This window comes from Calypte anna, chromosome 18, assembly GCF_003957555.1.
Source record: "Calypte anna isolate BGI_N300 chromosome 18, bCalAnn1_v1.p, whole genome shotgun sequence".
Lineage (NCBI taxonomy): Eukaryota > Metazoa > Chordata > Aves > Apodiformes > Trochilidae > Calypte > Calypte anna.
Genome location: NC_044263.1, coordinates 3,445,464 through 3,463,061, shown reverse-complemented (window position 1 = coordinate 3,463,061; position 17,598 = coordinate 3,445,464). Strand labels below are relative to the sequence as shown.

Here is a 17,598-nt window from a genome sequence, read left to right as displayed (position 1 = left end):
TCTGAAATCCCAGCAGCTTTTTTTTTAACCTAGATTCAGTTTAGACTGAAGTGATTAGTCCAAAATTATTAATTTGCAAAATACATGGAGAGCACAGGATTCTTCCTCTGAGGGTGGGTAAAAGGAAAAGGTAACATGGAAATTTACCCGAGGATTTCTCAGTTTGTTTTGATAGGAACAGAGGTGGGGTGGGGGGGGAAAACTAACACCAGAAAGAAATTATAGCTCTGTTCTGTCTGATGTATTTCATGCACCTCTGAAAACGTGCTGGGGGAAAAAACCATGTTAACAAGAAGCAGAACCCTCGGATTTGTTTCACTGCAGTAAAACTCTCCACCCTCTCAATGATCTATAGTAGAGGCACCAATAAAAGAAATTCATGATCTAATTACCAACCAGACAAAAATGCCCTGAATTTTAAAAAGGGCTTCAGACAAGAGGCACCTGCAGCTACCCCAGACTCCTGGGTATCAGGAATTGCAGATAACCAGCAGCTTTCCAGACTCCAGGGCTGCTGCTGTCTCTGCTGGGACACAGTCACACACTGGAGTTAAACAGGAAGTCTCAAAATTCTGTCTCTGCTACAGACAGGATCCTGGGGGGAACTCTGGTACTGCTGGGGCTTTTCTGGGAAGAGGAGAAAGGAAAAGAACCACCAAAAAATAAACCCAACAACAAGGAAGACACCAAAAGCGTGTACATCATTTGCTCTTCTTCAGTACTTCTCATGCTGCTCATTAGCAGAATGCAGTAAATGTTCATTTTATCAACAAGAACAAAAGGATTGTCAGCTGCTTTATAAGAAATAATTCCTAAAACATGACAACAGCTAAGGTGATGTCTTTCATTGGAGGGAGGGAAGTAAACTCTAATATTTAAAATATGCAACTTGAAATAGCCGAGTGTTTTTTTTTTTAAATAATTCCCCAATAAACAAAACTTGATGTTCAAGAGTTCATGAGGATGATTTCAATACTACCAGTAGTAAAAAAAAAAATTGCTAATTAAGCATCTACCTTAATCTAAACTTCTTGCTCAGCACAATATTTTGTTTCCCTACTTCACCCCATTTACTGAAACTGTATTTTATGAGGAATACAGAGGAATGATGCACTCTTTACATCCTTCTACTTTATCATCAGCTTCACACCCAGATTCTCATCTGTCTCTTTGAAAATTAAGTGGATCCTACCCCCTCCTCCTTTAATGTGGTTGAAATATTCAAGCAAAACACCCCTACATTTACCTTTTTGGGGGGGGAAAATTGTTTTTAGTGGAGTATTTTCTACTCTGGAAACTGCCTCTCTCTAGAACTGGATGGCTTGGCTTCATGAACTGAAGCCTCATTTCCAGGAGATAATTATATGGATAGACTACACAATTTACAAACTGGGTTAGTTAAATTATTGCAGTCCTTTAATACCAAGAGATTCAGTTTAGCTTCTCTGTGTAAACAGATGTGTTCTAGAGAACAAATCCAGACAGTTTAAGAAGTTTCTGTTAAACAAGAGATGAGCAATCCCATTTATTTCAACAAAAGCACCTTGAAGTCTTGGTTTTTCTTGTTTTCACACAAGTTGCTTAAGTCAAGTCACTACAATTTATTACTTGAAAAAATAATACAAAAGGAATTTTGAAGAAAGAGACCAAGAGATTCAGATGAAGAAGTTTGTCAGTATGGGAAAATAAAGAATCTTGTCCTCAAAAGCTTACCATGCAACTTTAAGTTCCCTTCTTTGGGAAAATGCAATGCTCAGGCAGGGAAAAGAAGGACATGGTAGAATCTAATAAGTAGTACAGTGAAGATTAAGAAAGATAATGGAAAGCAGGTGAGACTGACAGGAGTATAAAGTTGATTACATGAATGTAAAATTAACATTTTTTCTGTGAATCAACACTCCTAGCAGCAGATCAGAAGAATTAAAAACCCACAAAGGTATTACCAAGAAGTTGAGAGATTATTTTATTGCTAGGCATCTACAAAAGCAGAATGGCTTTCAAACCAAAGGAGCAGGCAAGTATTTCCATTGATCTCAAACACAAGTGGTGAACTCCAGGAAGCCTGAGAGGACACATTTACTCTGGTGCCTTTCACTCTAAAAACCCCAACCAAGCTTCTTGCAGTTCCACTCACAAACTAACCATTACTTTTGCTCATTTGTACCTTTTATTGAGGAGGTGCTTATGGAAGGTAAGAGTTTTCCAGAAGAATTTTTCCATTCATTTCCTAGGCACACTGCTCCTTGGATAGCTCAGCTGCTGAGTGCTATCCCAGCCTCAACCCCCAATAGAATTATTTCCTAAACAATATATATTAACTTGCCAAGTAAAATAATTTTGCCTCACTACTATCTCCTTACCTCTCCATTATTTAATACTTTACACCTTCCAGTGACCTAATTCTTTTAGTTTTTCTATCAACTATGGATCTTGCAGCCAAAACAACAGTTTATATTACAAGACCAGAGATGTGCTAAAACTCTGAGCAGCTCTAAGAACAGTCAAGGAACAAAAGACAGTACAAGCCTTTTTCCCCCTTTACACCCCTTAAATTAGCTAAACTGTGCTTTCCCTCTGCACTGATCATGAGCTCAATTTATGGATTCACAAATATATTTCATTTTTATCTTTGAGCATTGTAGTCTACAAATGGTTGATGCTAAAATACACAGAAACATTGAATCATTAACTTTGGAGAGGACCTTTAAGGATCATGAAGTAAAACTGCCATGCAAATTTTTAAAATCCTAAAAATCCAAGGGCTGTGCCCACCCTGGAACTGGCATCCTAGCATCCTACATCAAATTACTTCTCCAGCTAATCATGGCTTTTCACTAGATGTAAGCTAATGAACTGTGCTAAGTCAGTTCACCAAGTTCTGCCAGCATCACTTCTGTCATCCTTACATTTCAGACTTGTAAGGATCCCCACTAAAAGTTGATATTGCCAAAGGGTCACAAAAAATGGGAAATGCTTTACAGATACACACAAACATTTTGCAATTTAACTAAGAGTCAGGAAAGCACAGAGATACATTTAAACATTTAGGAAAGAAGAACAAACAAGCAAGTCTTGTAGATTTTCATCCTAAATACATAAACTGCTGCTCAGAAGACAACAAAACCCACAGGATTGGAGCAGATAAAGTGTTAATCACATATTTGGTGGTTTATGAGCCAAAGCAGTCTGAGGTTTAAACTGCTTCTGCTCAGTGCTCATCCCATTCAGAGACGATGAATCATTTCCCATTTGGCACCACTCCTGCCTACAAGGCTGTCTTCTGTGAGATTTCTCCTGTATCCTTGTAATAGATTTGCTAATTTAGTACACCTGACTTTGAGCAGAAGCTATTGTTGCCAGCTGTCAGACTAGACCTCGTCCTGTTTATCAGACACATCTAAACCATCCTGTTCTGCCCCAGTCACAGAAACAGAACACTCTTTGCTAATCCCAGTGCAGTAAATTACTTTCTAATATCCTTGGGTTTCTTGCTCTGCCAAAATACCAACACATCATCGATTTAAAGCAACAGCAAAATCAATTTATCCACAGCAGCTGGGTTCATACCAGTTTACCCAATAAGCATATTTTTTTAAGTCATATTTGCTGTTCTAGTCATTCAGTCCACAAATTCCTGAGTTTCAGCAGCAGAGGCTTGACTATTTTAAACAAAAGTAATACAGGCTCACAGGGAGTGTATTCTAGTTTTTTAGGCAGGCCTCCACAGCTCTTTCAAAGATAAATCAGAGCAAAACAAAGTATTAAACGCCTCACACACACTAAAACATTTCCTCATTTTCCCAAGGGCTTTGTGCATGCAAAAGAAACTGCATTACTTTCTGTTTATAAATATTTGTCTGGACAGCAGCTGAAAAGAGCAGGGGCAACAGAGAAAATATGTGAGGTTTTTGCCTTTTAAAAAAAAAAAACCTACCTACAGACAGTCTGGGAAACACATAGAAAAAAGATGTGTATTACATTCTTACTCCTAAACAAAATCTACCAGAACTTAAGTCTTTACATTCTAGGTGACACAGACTCACTCTTTTCAGGTTTTATACACTGCCCAGAATTCTTACTGCATTTTAAAAAGCTCACTGTGTTCACAGAACATCTACACACAGGTTTGATGCTCTTTTGATACTTTTACTCTTCCAAATATTTTAGAGCTCAGTTATAATCACCAAAAATGAGAATGCATTCACTCTGCTAACCATGGAGTATTTACATTCCTCTCTGCCATTTTTAGGGGGCTGTGGAAATGCTTACTCATCCCTAGCATTCAAATCTGGTTTTGTTAATTCCTGCTGAGCAGTCAAGGAGGCACACCTGGACTCTTCCACCTGGGACTGACTTAGAAAGCCAGCCAGAAACTGAGACTAAACAGGCAAAAGCCACTTACTGGGAGCAGGTACCACACCACCCTGTGGTCATCATCTGCTACTTTTGTTCCCAAAATTTCTTCTAACTGTAATTGCCTATTTGTAATCTGGCAGAGGATCCCTGCTAGTGGCTGTCTTCATGATAAAATCAACACGACATTCAAAACAGGTTGATGTTTTGACTGGTTACAAGCAGGAAAAAATAACTAAGAGAAATCAAGAGCACCAACTTCACACAGTAAAGAGGTGCCATAGGTAGCAAAGATTGCTTCTAAAACACAGATGCAGGGAGGACTCCATGAAAGGGCAAAGACAGCATTGCTAACATATGGTATGAATGAAGAAAGTTGTAGCAAGTTCCTAAACTGAGAGGAAATGAAGTGCAAGACATTTATGGATGCAAGAAAAGGACACTTCAGAGCAGCAGAATTCAGCAAACCTGGGTGAGAAGATTCTTGTGATGCAATTAAATCCTCCAGGGCAACCCTCTCTACAGGGAATCAGAGCAACTCTTGGGGAAACATCCTCTGCTGCAAACACCCTGCCCCTGGCAGAGGGGACACAGCTCTGGAACTGCCTGCTGCACCCTCAGGAGCAGAGCCAGGACCCGTTTGTCCAGGTGAGACAGAGGAAAGGAACCTGGGAAACAGAACAAAATCTTGGGAATCTGGGAAATGGAGAGGCAGCTAGAATAACAGGACTGAGAAGCAGTATTATGCCACAGCCCAACAACAGCTTCATTGCCAGTCTAGTCCCTCATAAAGCCATTGTTCCCAGAAATAAAAGGGAAAAAAACCTACATATGTATTTTCACAAGGTTTTTCATTGTAACACTTGAAATAATGTATCAGATACTGAATTTCAAGTGTTATTCATCTGTACAATTTAAACTAGCCTTGAGTAATCATTAAAGAAAAATATTTGCCAGGAAAAAATAACCCATAATATATGATTCATTCATTTCTGAAACAATAAAATGGTTCACAATAACAAAAATAACTATATTGTAAATACTTCAATTACAAAGTTAAAAACACAGACAAATACAATGAAGAGAGCATGACCTTAACAAAAAACAAACCTATGCAAATAAAAAATCCTGACAGAAAAAGGTAATTCTGTAAAGTAGTATTGACACCTTATCTGATGGAAACTATATTCTTCAGCTATTTAAGTCAGTAGTCTTAAAATAACAAAGGTAAACCTCACCTCTTAAGCCCTGACAATAGTAAACTGATAAACAGATATTTATTTCAGCACAAAGGTGATGCATGTAGTGTATCTTCAAAGGAAACAGAACTCTGGAAAGTTCAAGACAGTAACATGACAGGGACTCCTAAACAAGTCCCTGAGAAGCAGGGCTTTCACAGACCTTAAATAATGAAAAAAGAATATCAGCTGAAAAAAAAATATCAAGTATTTAACAGCTTTACAACAGCTCTAAGCTCAAAAAGGTGTGAAAATGAACAGCTTTTTGGAAAAGATGTCTTCATAGGAGCAGACAGTGTTCCAGCCCTGTACCATTAAACATTTGGGGGTCTGGAGAGGGGAGAGAAGCACTGTTCAGATTCAACAAGGAATGCTGTGCAAATATGAAAAGAGTTTTAAAAGCTCACTTTTCTTCAAGGTTACACAATAATAAGCATAAGTTTATTTAAAATGAAACCTTGCATTTTCACATTCTATCAGTTCATTTATTTTTAGTTGACTAAAAAAAAAAAAAAAATCATCCATCTGATGGCACTCATAACTTCTCTTCACTCTGTCTATATATAGCCATTTTCTGAAGAGATCTCTGCAAGAAACTTCCAACAGAGCACGATGCCTTTTTCTTGCTGGAGATCCACCTGCCCACTGCCTGTAACCTCTGATTCATTTCTTCAATGTTTAAACTCTTCTGCAGGCTCATCTGTGAGTGTTTAATATAAAGAGAGTGAAGATCAAGGTTTCTTACAGCAAAGGGAACTTGCTCTAAACAAAGCACAGTATATTCTATCAATCCACTAAGAGTCAGCTGCTGCTGTACCAACCCAGTGGTGACAAACTGAGAACCCCCCTCTTCTACAGAGGAATCTGTTTGCCCCTCTACTCAGCTCTGGTGAGGCCACACCTCGAGTACTGTGTCCAGTTGTGGGCCCCTCAGCTCAGGAAGGAGATTGAGGTGCTGGAGCAGGTCCAAAGGAGGCAACTGGGCTGGTGAAGGGACTGGAGCACAGACCCTATGAGGAGAGGCTGAGGGAGCTGGGGGTGTTCAGCCTGGAGGAGGCTCAGGGGAGACCTCATCACTCTCTACAACTCCCTGAAAGGAGGTTGGAGCCAGGGGGGGGTTGGGCTCTTTCCCCAGGCAACTCTCAGCAAGACAAGAGGGCAGGGTCTCAAGTTGTGCCAGGGGAGGTTTAGGTTGGAGATTAGAAAGAATTTCTTTCTGGAGAGGGTGATCAGGCATTGGAATGGGCTGCCCAGGGAAGTAGTGGATTCTCCGTGTCTGGAGATATTTCCAAAGAGCCTGGATGTGGCACTGAGTGCCATGGGCTGGGAACTGCAGTGGGAGTGGATCAAGGGTTGGACTTGATGATCTCTGAGGTCCCTTCCAACCCAGCCCATTCTATGATTCTATGATCTTTACACACACTGCAACATCCACCAGAGTACAGGAAATATTGCCATAGGTTTCTCTGCTCATTTGATACTTTATATGTTTGTATAGACTCTGACTAAAAGAAGTCAAATATTTCATACAACTCACAGCAGAGAGCATTTATCTGAAAAGAAAACATTAATTGCATCTCCAAAGCCTTTGTGAATAGACAGCATCTAAATTAGCCAAGGAAACATTAAAAACTACAGAACTCTATTATTACATATTAAAAGAAAGTTCTTCTGACCCTTTTAAAACAAGAAAACACCAGCACTAATGAAGTGACAAATACATCACAATTTCTTAGACTTGAGGTTTTAAAAAACCCAACAAAACAAACAAAAACCCCACCACTTCTCAGGCTTGCTAAAAGCTTGAGAATTCTTTTTGTTCGACATATAAGGAGTAATCCTGATCTTATCTGCAAGCTTTTCTTAGAATTATGTTATGAATCATGGCCACTTTGAAGCCAGCCCCTAATTCCCTACCTCTTCTAAATAGGCTCAAGGTGATGAACATGTGGCACGAAGGAACAGATGGGAGAAAATATGGTGTCAGGGTGGGTTTTTTTTCTTTTTCCTGTTTGCTTTTGAACTTCTGTCCTCTGTTCAACTGTAACCACTTACATTCTTTGCATTTGTTAAACACTTCAAGCCTCTGCTATAGATGACAACTTCTTGCAAGTAATACACCCAAAGCACTAACATCAACTGCACATACAGCAACAGCAATCTTGGGTTACAAAGCCAAGTGTCAAGAAGTTTGGAATCACAAGAATTCGGGCTGTCCCTGTGACCCTGTGTCATGTTCATTGCCACAACACTGGAGTCAGGGCACCAGAAGATTCCCAGCACCTTGTCCTGCCAAAATCAGCCTCCATCACCCTCCCATTTGTCCCAGACAGCTCCTTGTTCCAGTTCACTCCCTTCTCCAACTTCTGAGCCCTCTGCACCCTGGTTAATGCCTCTCTTCACACCAAGAGCTTGCCACTGAGTTAGCATTAATGGGATGAGAGCAACTCCTGTCCCAGCCATTTGTTAAATTGAGCACCACTTCTTACTGGTAGAGGCTGGTACAGACAGCTGCCTATTGCCATCTCCACGTTTGACAGCATTCCTGCCCAGGAATAAAGCATTCACAAGAACCCAGGCTTTTTCAAGATGTGCAACATAGTTTTTATCTCCTTGAAACTGGCTGAATTTTAACAGCCAATTTATTCCCAAAATAAATTCAGCCTGATTTAGCTGCTCAGTATGAAAAATTTCAGTGTTAGCAGGCAGCTTCACAGAAACTGAAAAGACAGACTTATAATGGGCAGTGCCAACTATAGCTGGCCTTAGGAGTTCAACTCTAGTTATAAATTCCACTGACAGGGAAAAAAAAAAAGCAAAGACATTCAGACAAAATGATTCAAAATTGTGTTCAAATTACATGAGGTAGAAGCCACTGCAGGAACCAGTGCTCCTACTCACCATGCTGCTGAAATGGGACTGTAACATTCAAAAGGGTCAGGTTGACCAGGGACAATTTTTCTTTTCATTCCCTGCTACTCCATCACAGTGATGCAGGATGGGTGCAGAACAAGGGCATCTGCAGCCTTGGACCACACTAGGAAGAACTGTTTAAATGCAGAGAGTGAAGTTTCTGAATTTCAATAAACTTCAAAAATATATAAAACTTTTGAATGGGTCCAAAGTACTACCCAGTGCAGATTAAGTTACATTATGCTGATACACAGGAAATAGCTGACTTATTCTACAGGATGAACAATTCACCAGAGAAAAGGCACTTTCAGGAAAAATGATAAATATTGTAATGAGGGAATCTGAGGCACATACTCACAACACCACATCCAGATTTCACAAATGAACAGAAATTTCTTCATCATCTCTTGGCAACAGAAGCAAGTGAGATATAGGTAAATGTAAATATTCTGTTTGTAGTTTGGGAGGGGAACCAATGGCTTTATTGTAGACAGGAATACAGAAATTTTAAAATCATTTTACCACCTCCTTGAAAAACAGGTATTGGGAAAACATTATGAACTGCAAGAGCAGCTTAAGGAAGGGACAGAAGACTACAAAAATACTTTATAACAAGCCACGTATGATGCATGTACTACTGAACATTACCAAAAGTCACTTTTTCCTTAAAAGCCATCTCTTTTCCTGTTCCAGAAGAAAGCAGAAACCGACAACATTTTAAATCATCCTTGGACTGAGTCCTTTAGTAGAAATCCCAAATGTGAAAGATTTTTCACAAAAGGAATACAACGTAACATTTCACAGCTTCGGGATAAATCGAGGCCACCCCTGCCATTACTATCATAGCTTTAAACCCATTAACTTTTGGACAAAAAACATATCAAGCTATTTAAAGCAACCCAGAAATACTGCACAGCATCTTGAACTTACAGGTAGCATTTGCTTCTGTAAGAACACACAAGCACTTCCCCTGTGCAGCAGTATTAATTAGCTCAAATGAAGACCAGCAGCAATTTCTTCCTATTCCACACATCCATACCTGACCAACAGTTTATTATAACAATGTGTGATATATACATTTGAAGAGTCTGTGCACCAACACCTACCAAAGATCCAGAATTGCTAGTTAGACATTTAGAAACACCATGGATGTGACGCAGTTGGAATTATGAAAGATGGTGCTTCAAGCTTTCTACACTTGTTCACAGGCATCAATTAGCAAGAAGCTTCTGCAAGAGTGGTCTAAAGCATTTTTGAACTTGAGGATTCTCTAAATAAAGGTCCCATGAAATGTCTGCTGCACCAGGCATTATACTCTTCTTTAAAGTTTGGTATGTTCATGTGTCATGCTGTGAAGCCAGACATTTTTAATTTCAGGAGTAATGCTGAGCAAGTGTGTTCCAGCCTACAAGGGACAATATATTTTCTGTGATTCTTGGAAGATAAATATTAACACTAGGAAACAATACTTGGAATCCTGGTATTTTCACACTGAAAATGCAATCATTCCTGCTTGGATCAGAGCAATATTGTAATGAGCAGCATGAAATGTAGGAGAGATTTCTGTACGTTTTAGCCCAGGTAGAAACACCACATTTGTTTTCTGCCTCCACTGACACACAACCTGCTGCTCTTACAGTTCTTTCATGTTGGTGTCAGCTCAGCTCCTCCAGACAGCTCTTAAAACCCTTTTGCTCCACTGTCTCATCTTTACAAGTGACCCCTTTTGCTTCCAGACAACATCACCTGCCTATACCAGCTCTACCTTTCTACTTTCTTAATCACATTTGATATAATCTTTTATAAATTAAGCAGAAGTACTTATTTTGCTGGTAAATAAAGAGTTGAAGCATTATTTGGCATAAGGACACACAAATGCTCAGCACAGTTAATGCAATGAAGCATTCATTTGATTCCGTGTGTTTTATGCAGACTTCCTCTGCACATTTAAGGATTTATTTATTTAAAGCAGCCATGTTTACAGGTACTATTAAGCAGGGTAAGATATTTCTTCCTCCACCAAGAAAAAATGAGGATCCACTTTAGTATATTTAGAATTCTCCATGAAAAACAACTGCAAGAGGTAGGAGACCACCTTTCACTAAAATGAAACATTTATTGAGCACACACCACCCACTTTCTTCACATCCTATGATACACACAGCAGACATTTCAGCACATGCAGTTTTAGAAGTGCACAGCCTGGTCTTTACTTGTACCACAAAGAAATCACCAAGCTGGCTCAAATTTTCAGAAAATGCCTCCAGAGTTACCAATGCAGATTGCCACCTTCAATTAAATCCAAGCACACCTGCATCTATAATTGAGTTTATGTACATATCTATAGGCACACTGCAAATCAAATAGGTATGTTAAAAAGTCATGACCCCATCTAACTCCATCAGTAATATTAAAATATTATTAAATTATCAGTAATATTCAATGTTGCTGGCCAAGAGTTGTTCCAGAAAAGTTAACATATCCCAATAAACTCACATACTGCTACTTTTTCTTTCACTTTCAGAATTTAGAAAATGTCAGTAACACTTCATCTAAGCAATACTCTTGACTCACATTTGGGGATATCAGTCCTTCTAGTCTTATTTACTTAAGCAACAGTAAAAAATTTATTTTGAATTAAGAAAAAAAATGTAATTGCCAAGAATCTGCAGGATGCTAAAACACAGCTGATAATTCAACACAAACATGCCTTGTAAGAGAGACCTGAACACAAATCACCCCAAACACAGTCTCAGAAGGCCCAAAACAGAACCATGTTTTCCATGGATTTAAACTCAAGAGAAACAATGCCCATGGGCAGAGAGTCAAAAGATAATAGCTCTAAATCCCAGCTTTACCTGGTTTATCCTTTTTATGATCTTGAGTGTGTCTATTCTCTATTCTGTATCAGTCTCCCCACTTCAAGTCAGATGATAATGCTTTAGCCAATTCTGTCCTGAGCTTTGTTATCTACAGATGAAGATTTCTTTAAAGCTACAAGCATACTTATCTGTGCTTTCATCGAAAGTATTTAAAGTTTAAGTAGCATGAAAAAGTCAACAGTTTGCTTCCTTGAACATCCTATTGCCAAATGTCCCTCAAGATTTTGATCCTCTTTCCCAAACAGGAAAGGTGCTGCTAAGAGCAGGCACACACAGGAGCTACTTTTATATGCACTGTCAATATTGCTGAGCTAAACCTTTACCAGCCTCTCAGAAGTCACTGGAATGACCTCAAATACTGCAGTGTCATAAGCATTTCCATTTTATATATTAAAGCACACACATAATGGCCTGCATAGTGACATACTTGAGCCATGAAGCCAAGTCAGAAGTTAGGTCATCTCACTGTGATGAAAGGAGGGAGGACACCCAAAGAAAATCTGCAAGAAAGGTCTGGCCCAATAGTGAGATGTTACTTGAAGATGGCAAAACAAGGACATGCTTCAAAGGCAGTGAGATAAAGCAAAACACTAAAAGCTGTCTTTTTGTAGGGATCACCCATTCACCTTAAGGCCATAAAGACAATATGCCTTCATCTGGAGCCTGATCAGATTTTCAGTGTGATTAAACAAATAAAAAAGGAAACAGAAAATAATTTGTTACCACTGGCCAAGTTACTCAGCTAAATTCAGCTCTGCAAACAGAAATGATGGGACAGCTTAAACTCTTTAAATGTAACTGAAAAATACAATTCTAAAAATTACTCCCTATTTTTCCACCCCAGGGATTTCTCTTATTCTTTCCCCCAACAGCTTTGTTTTTTCAAACATTAACATTAGGACTGTCTGCAGATTTCACATCCATCCCCTACTTATGTTCCATATGTTACCTACACACATAAATCCTCTACTACCTTCTACTCCATGCCTTCCTGATTGCACAGCCAAAGATGAAGATTGGGCCTTTTTGCTCCTCTTTTTCCTGTCCACAACAGTTATATAATGAATCCTTGAACACAAAACCTAATTTTATACCCAGGCAAATAAAGCTTTTGTCATAGAAACTGATCCTATAGAAACAAGCAGTTAAGACTGCTCAATACAGCTGCTCACTTGTTTATTACAATTCTTCAGTGTCTGTGGGATCCACAATTAATTTAAATATCTATATCTATATATAAAAAGGATGTATAAGCACTTCATACTCTGATTAAAAGAGGGCCAAGCATCCATCAATCCATATACAATCTGATTAGATGCATGCCTACTGACTTGGTTGGGACTGCACCAGTTTAATCTACCTACTGTGTAATTTATTCATTCTGATTTATCAAGCAGTAGTTTTTAGCAAACCATATGTCATGAAGTTAAATACAGCTTACATGAAAGAGCACCTTTTGTTTTATTGTTGACCAAAGCCTATCTAACTACAGGCTCCTGGTGAAAGAGGCAGCCCTGCCCCTCTTCTCAGTAAATGTTGTTCCTAGAGTGAGGCTTTGCTATCCATAAGCTTCAGTTCTGCTTCCAACAACACAAAGGAGAATCCAGGATTTAGGTAACCATTGTTTTCAATTGTATTAATTTATCTGTTATATTTACCCACTGCAAAAGCCAGCTTTGGAGAGTCCACATTATTATGCAAAAAAACCTCTAAAGTATTCTTGCTTTTTCTATATAAAAAGTACTTTTCTTGATAGATATTTTTAGCATCTTAAGAGTTCCTACATATTGTTAAAAAAAAAAAAAAATATCACCTCCTTCTTCACCACTATAACCTCCCAGTAGGGCACAATACCACCTTTGTCCTGTAAGGAATGAACAGACAGCAGATGAGATGCTCTCCATTGTCTATGCTTTAATTTCCCTAATTAGCAACCTCTGCCAGCAAACCTGAAAGCTTACAGTTTGGAGGAGGAAAACCAGACCTAATAACTCCAGGCCTACTTCTTCATTCTTTACCAACAACACCACTCCTCCAGCTCACTCCAGTTTTATCCATGGCACATTTATTACCACTTTTTACAATACAGAGCAACTGTGCTGTGTGACTATGAAAGTATCTTTATCTGTTAACTATTCTGACACAAATGCTAACACATGAACTAAATAAATTCATGTAGTAACCTTTATTCAACCCAATATATTCTAGAGCCCACGTGGTTATTCATACTTCAAACTGATTTTAAAATACCTCTTTCTACTAGATAAAAGCAGCCCTATGGACTGCATTCAGATAACTGACACTGATACAAGTGAAAGCAGTCAAATTAAACTATTTTAACAGTAGATAATTTACAGACTAGGACATTAAATATTTACTGAGCAACTGAAAGCAACGGTCATTTCTCTGGTTTTTGAAGAATATAAAACCAATGCAATTCAACATGGGGGTGGAAGGAAGAATGGTACATTCTGCCTGGGAGACCAGTAGAGTGTATTTACAAACACACAACACAGAGAAAAAACACAGGAATAGAGAGGGATGACACCACTTGCAGCTTTTGCAGAAGTCAGATGTACTCAGGGCAGGACTAGATAAAAGGAGGTAAAAATGACAAACATGAAGGAACTTTCCTTATATTACAGCCTCATCCTCCTTGAATAATATTAATGAAAGCTGCTAGGATAAATTTTAGAGAAGAGTAATGCAATTCTAAACTTAAGCTAACTTAAATTACATTGCTCATATTTTAATCAGAAAAAAGAGTATCATTAGAAGGCATAATCTTTGGATTTTAACAATTATCCAGCTATTTTCTAGTTCAAAATTCACCAACATGTGTATCATTCAAGACTCAAGTGATATTTACTACAGACAACTAAACCTAGGAGCAAAATAATTACCTTTTATAAGCAATTTATAACACAGATGCACTGTAAACTAAATAAAAACTTACTAGAAGTATGCCACCACTGTGGTTTTCTCTGTTATGGAACCCAGACCTAAATAAACTGTTAAACACTTAGTGTAAAGATATGCCAAACATTTCTCAGAACTTTCTTAAAGTCCCAACAAAGAATCAACCTTTTTTGCAAAATGAGGCCTAGGTTAAATATTTTATTTGGCTTCTTAAGATGGACTGAGAAGTTGGGCACTAGGCTCCAGATCAGTTCTTGGACTCACATCAAACATTATCCTGTCATTTATCCAGTCAGTCAAAACAATGTTTTCCATCTAAAACTTTAATGTTTATGTCCTGAAAAACTGCTAATTGAATCCAGTTCTGAAAATTAATTTTTTAATCTATACCATCTCATTTAGAGATAATGAACAGAAAATGTAAGTATTATACAATGATTGCAGAATTAAACCTATAAATATTCAAGCCAAAACAGAAGACTGCTGGTTTCACACAGCCAAGGAAAATGAAGATTAAATAGCATTTGTCAATTTGAGAATAAACTTTTAAATGACTGATCTACAGATTCTTTCAATTCCAAACAGTTTTAGAATTCAAGAGCCCTCAAACTGCTTTTCCAATCAAAAAAGGGTAATCAAAACCACACAGAACACTTCAAACTATTCCTAGGCAAGGACTGACAACATGTCAGCTGAATTCATAAAATCCAATGTTCTTCTTAAACATGTGCAGCTTCCTTACAACAAATGACCTTATGTGAAACAACTCACAGTGAGCAAAAGCATAAAATACCTCAAAGCCTTTTTAACTGAAGAAGTAGGCCAATGCCTCATATAAACTTCCAAGTAACAGATCTGGTACTCGGCAGCTGTTACCCCTGGAACAGTCCCTAGAAAGACAATTTTGCCAGCATCCTGAGCTCTGCATACTCCCTCCCTAAAATACAAGATGACAAAAACCTCAGCAACCTTCCTTAAGGTTATACCTGCTTCTTTTGGGGGCTGACTGCACAACTAAAGCTCCATATTTAAAGCTACAGCCTTTTTCTTGCTCACAATCACACTCCCCATAACATATTGTCACAGACAGCATTTCATTATATGCTTAAACCTTCATAAAAATAAAATAAATACGAAATAAAATAGAACACAAAAGCCAAAGGTGAAGGAAACAACTCCCTGAACAGTACTTTCCATGCTTTTACATAAAGCTACAGACACTTTCAATGTTTCAAAGATAAGCATGTCTGAGTACTCACTGCTCAGGACAAAGTATTAAAGCACTGCAAAACACAAAGCAATAACCTGAAGAGAGAGCTACAAAACACTCTGTAAAAACAAGGCAGGAGTGTTCCATGCATCAGTCCCAGTTATGCTTATTTTACTTCTAAGTGCAATATATACATATACACTCACAAGTCTCCACGAAAACTGGATTACAAATTTAGTCCAAGTATTTCCAAAGTAAAACATTAGCAGATACATGTTACTTCCAGAATAAAAATAACATACTTTGAAAAATAAGTATGAAAGCCCCTCTCTTTATTAGGCATTAAACTGGAAATATTTCACATACACTGAAAGTGAATACATCAACTTTTCTAGTTTTTTAAAAAATACATTTGGTTTGCAAGTTGGTTAAATACATTAGATGCAAAAGAGTATTTACACTGTTACCTATTATTTTCTATTAGCTTACCTTCCAGGCACTGACACTTTATAATACAAAATACCGTTTATCTCGTGGGGGACTTGGAATACTTTGAACTACCTCTTTTCTTTAAAGCCTCTTGTATTTTTAAAAAAAAAAACTCTAACAGAACTTCCAAGATTTTTTCTCTATTCACCGGGCTGTTATATGGATAAGAACATACTTTCAAGCATTTAAAAGCAACTCATTTTCCTTTTCAGCATACAGGTGAGCAGGTTTTATGATACTTTAAAATATTAGAGGTCAAGTGGTCTTCTGAAAGAGGGCAGTGGAAGGCACTTTCCCCAACCAAGCGCCTACAATATTAACTAAGGAAGTTGTCTTAAAAAAAAGCCCAAAACACAACAACAACAAACAAAGAGATCAAAACAAAGAGTGTGACAGTTTCTTTCGAGTTTACACTGAGAAGACCAAAGGAAAAATAAAAAGCTGGAGGTGCCGAGAGAGAGGAGAAGGTGCCCAGTGCCTGCAGCCAACACCGGCGGGTTCCCCCACGCCTGCAGACCCCGCCGGGCTGAGGGGGGCCCGGCCCGGAGCCCGCACAGAACCTCTCGTTCCGGAGGCGCGGACCCCGCGGCGGGGCGAGGGCAAAGCCAACCGGCCCCTTCCCCCCTCACCCTCCTCCTGAGGCCTGGGGGACTCCTCCGGCCCCAGGTTCAACCTCAAAGACACATGGAGGGAGCCCGCTCCCGCCCCTCCAGCTGGGCTCTCCTCACCCCGGGCTTCTCCTCACACCCCCTCCCCCCCCAGACCCCCGCTGCTCTCGGCTTCCCCCGTCCCTTCCCTGCCCCCTGCCCGCCCGAACCAGCCCGGCGATCGGCGTTAGGCCCCGCCGGAGCCTGCCCGCTCAGCCTCACCTGTCAGTCGCAGCTTGACGGGCCCGTTCCGCCGGGCCCCTTGGTTGGACATGTCCCCGGCCGCTCCGCGGGCTCGGCGCTGCCTGGCCCGGGGCTCCCCCTGCCTCTGGGTCCGGGAAGGGAGACGGGGGGGGGGGGGAAGGGGGAGGGGAGGCGCTAATGGAGTCGGGTTGGGCGCTCAGGGCAGCGGCGGCCGCCGGAGGAGGAGGAGAAGCCCGGATGTGCCCAGCGTCGCCATGAGCGGGGCCGAGGAGGAGGCGGAGGAGGAGACGCGGCCGCCTTCCTCGCTTCCCTTCCCTCCGCTTCCCCGCCCCCTCGCCCGGAGCCCGGGCGGCGAGCACAAAGCCGGGGACGGAGCCACACGGCGGGCGGGCGGACAGACGGCCGCCTCGCCTCGCCGCACCTCCCCTCCCTCCCCCGGCTCGACCTGCCCTGCCCTGCCCCGGGGGAGCCCCCCGCGTACCCCGCCGGTTCGGGGGAGCCCGCGGATATTTCCCGCCCCTCCGCCTCAGGGATGCTGAGGGGGGAGCCCCTCAGGGGGCGTCGAGGGTCGGGGTCCTTGTCAGGAGAGGTGTGGGGAATGGTGGGAGTGAATCGCTATGGGCGGGGGGAGTGGGAGAGGAGGAGGAGGATGAAGATGGGGGGCTTGGGGTGGGAGAATGAGAAGCATAAATGGGAGTGAGGATTGAAATGTGGGCAGTCGCAGCCAGGAGTGCTGTGGGGCG

General features: G+C 40.4%; 1 protein-coding gene across 1 annotated transcript in view; it reads right to left on the bottom strand.

Moving 5' to 3' along the window:
• Window positions 1-16,975, bottom strand: part of SMURF2 (SMAD specific E3 ubiquitin protein ligase 2) — a 58,453-nt gene extending 41,478 nt beyond the window's left edge. Inside the window, exon 1 of the mRNA XM_030461890.1 lies at window positions 16,874-16,975. Coding sequence (XP_030317750.1) covers window positions 16,874-16,925 — 52 coding nt within the window. The 5' untranslated portion in view covers window positions 16,926-16,975. The remainder of the gene's footprint in view (window positions 1-16,873) is intronic.
• Between the last annotated feature and the right edge of the window lie 623 nt (window positions 16,976-17,598).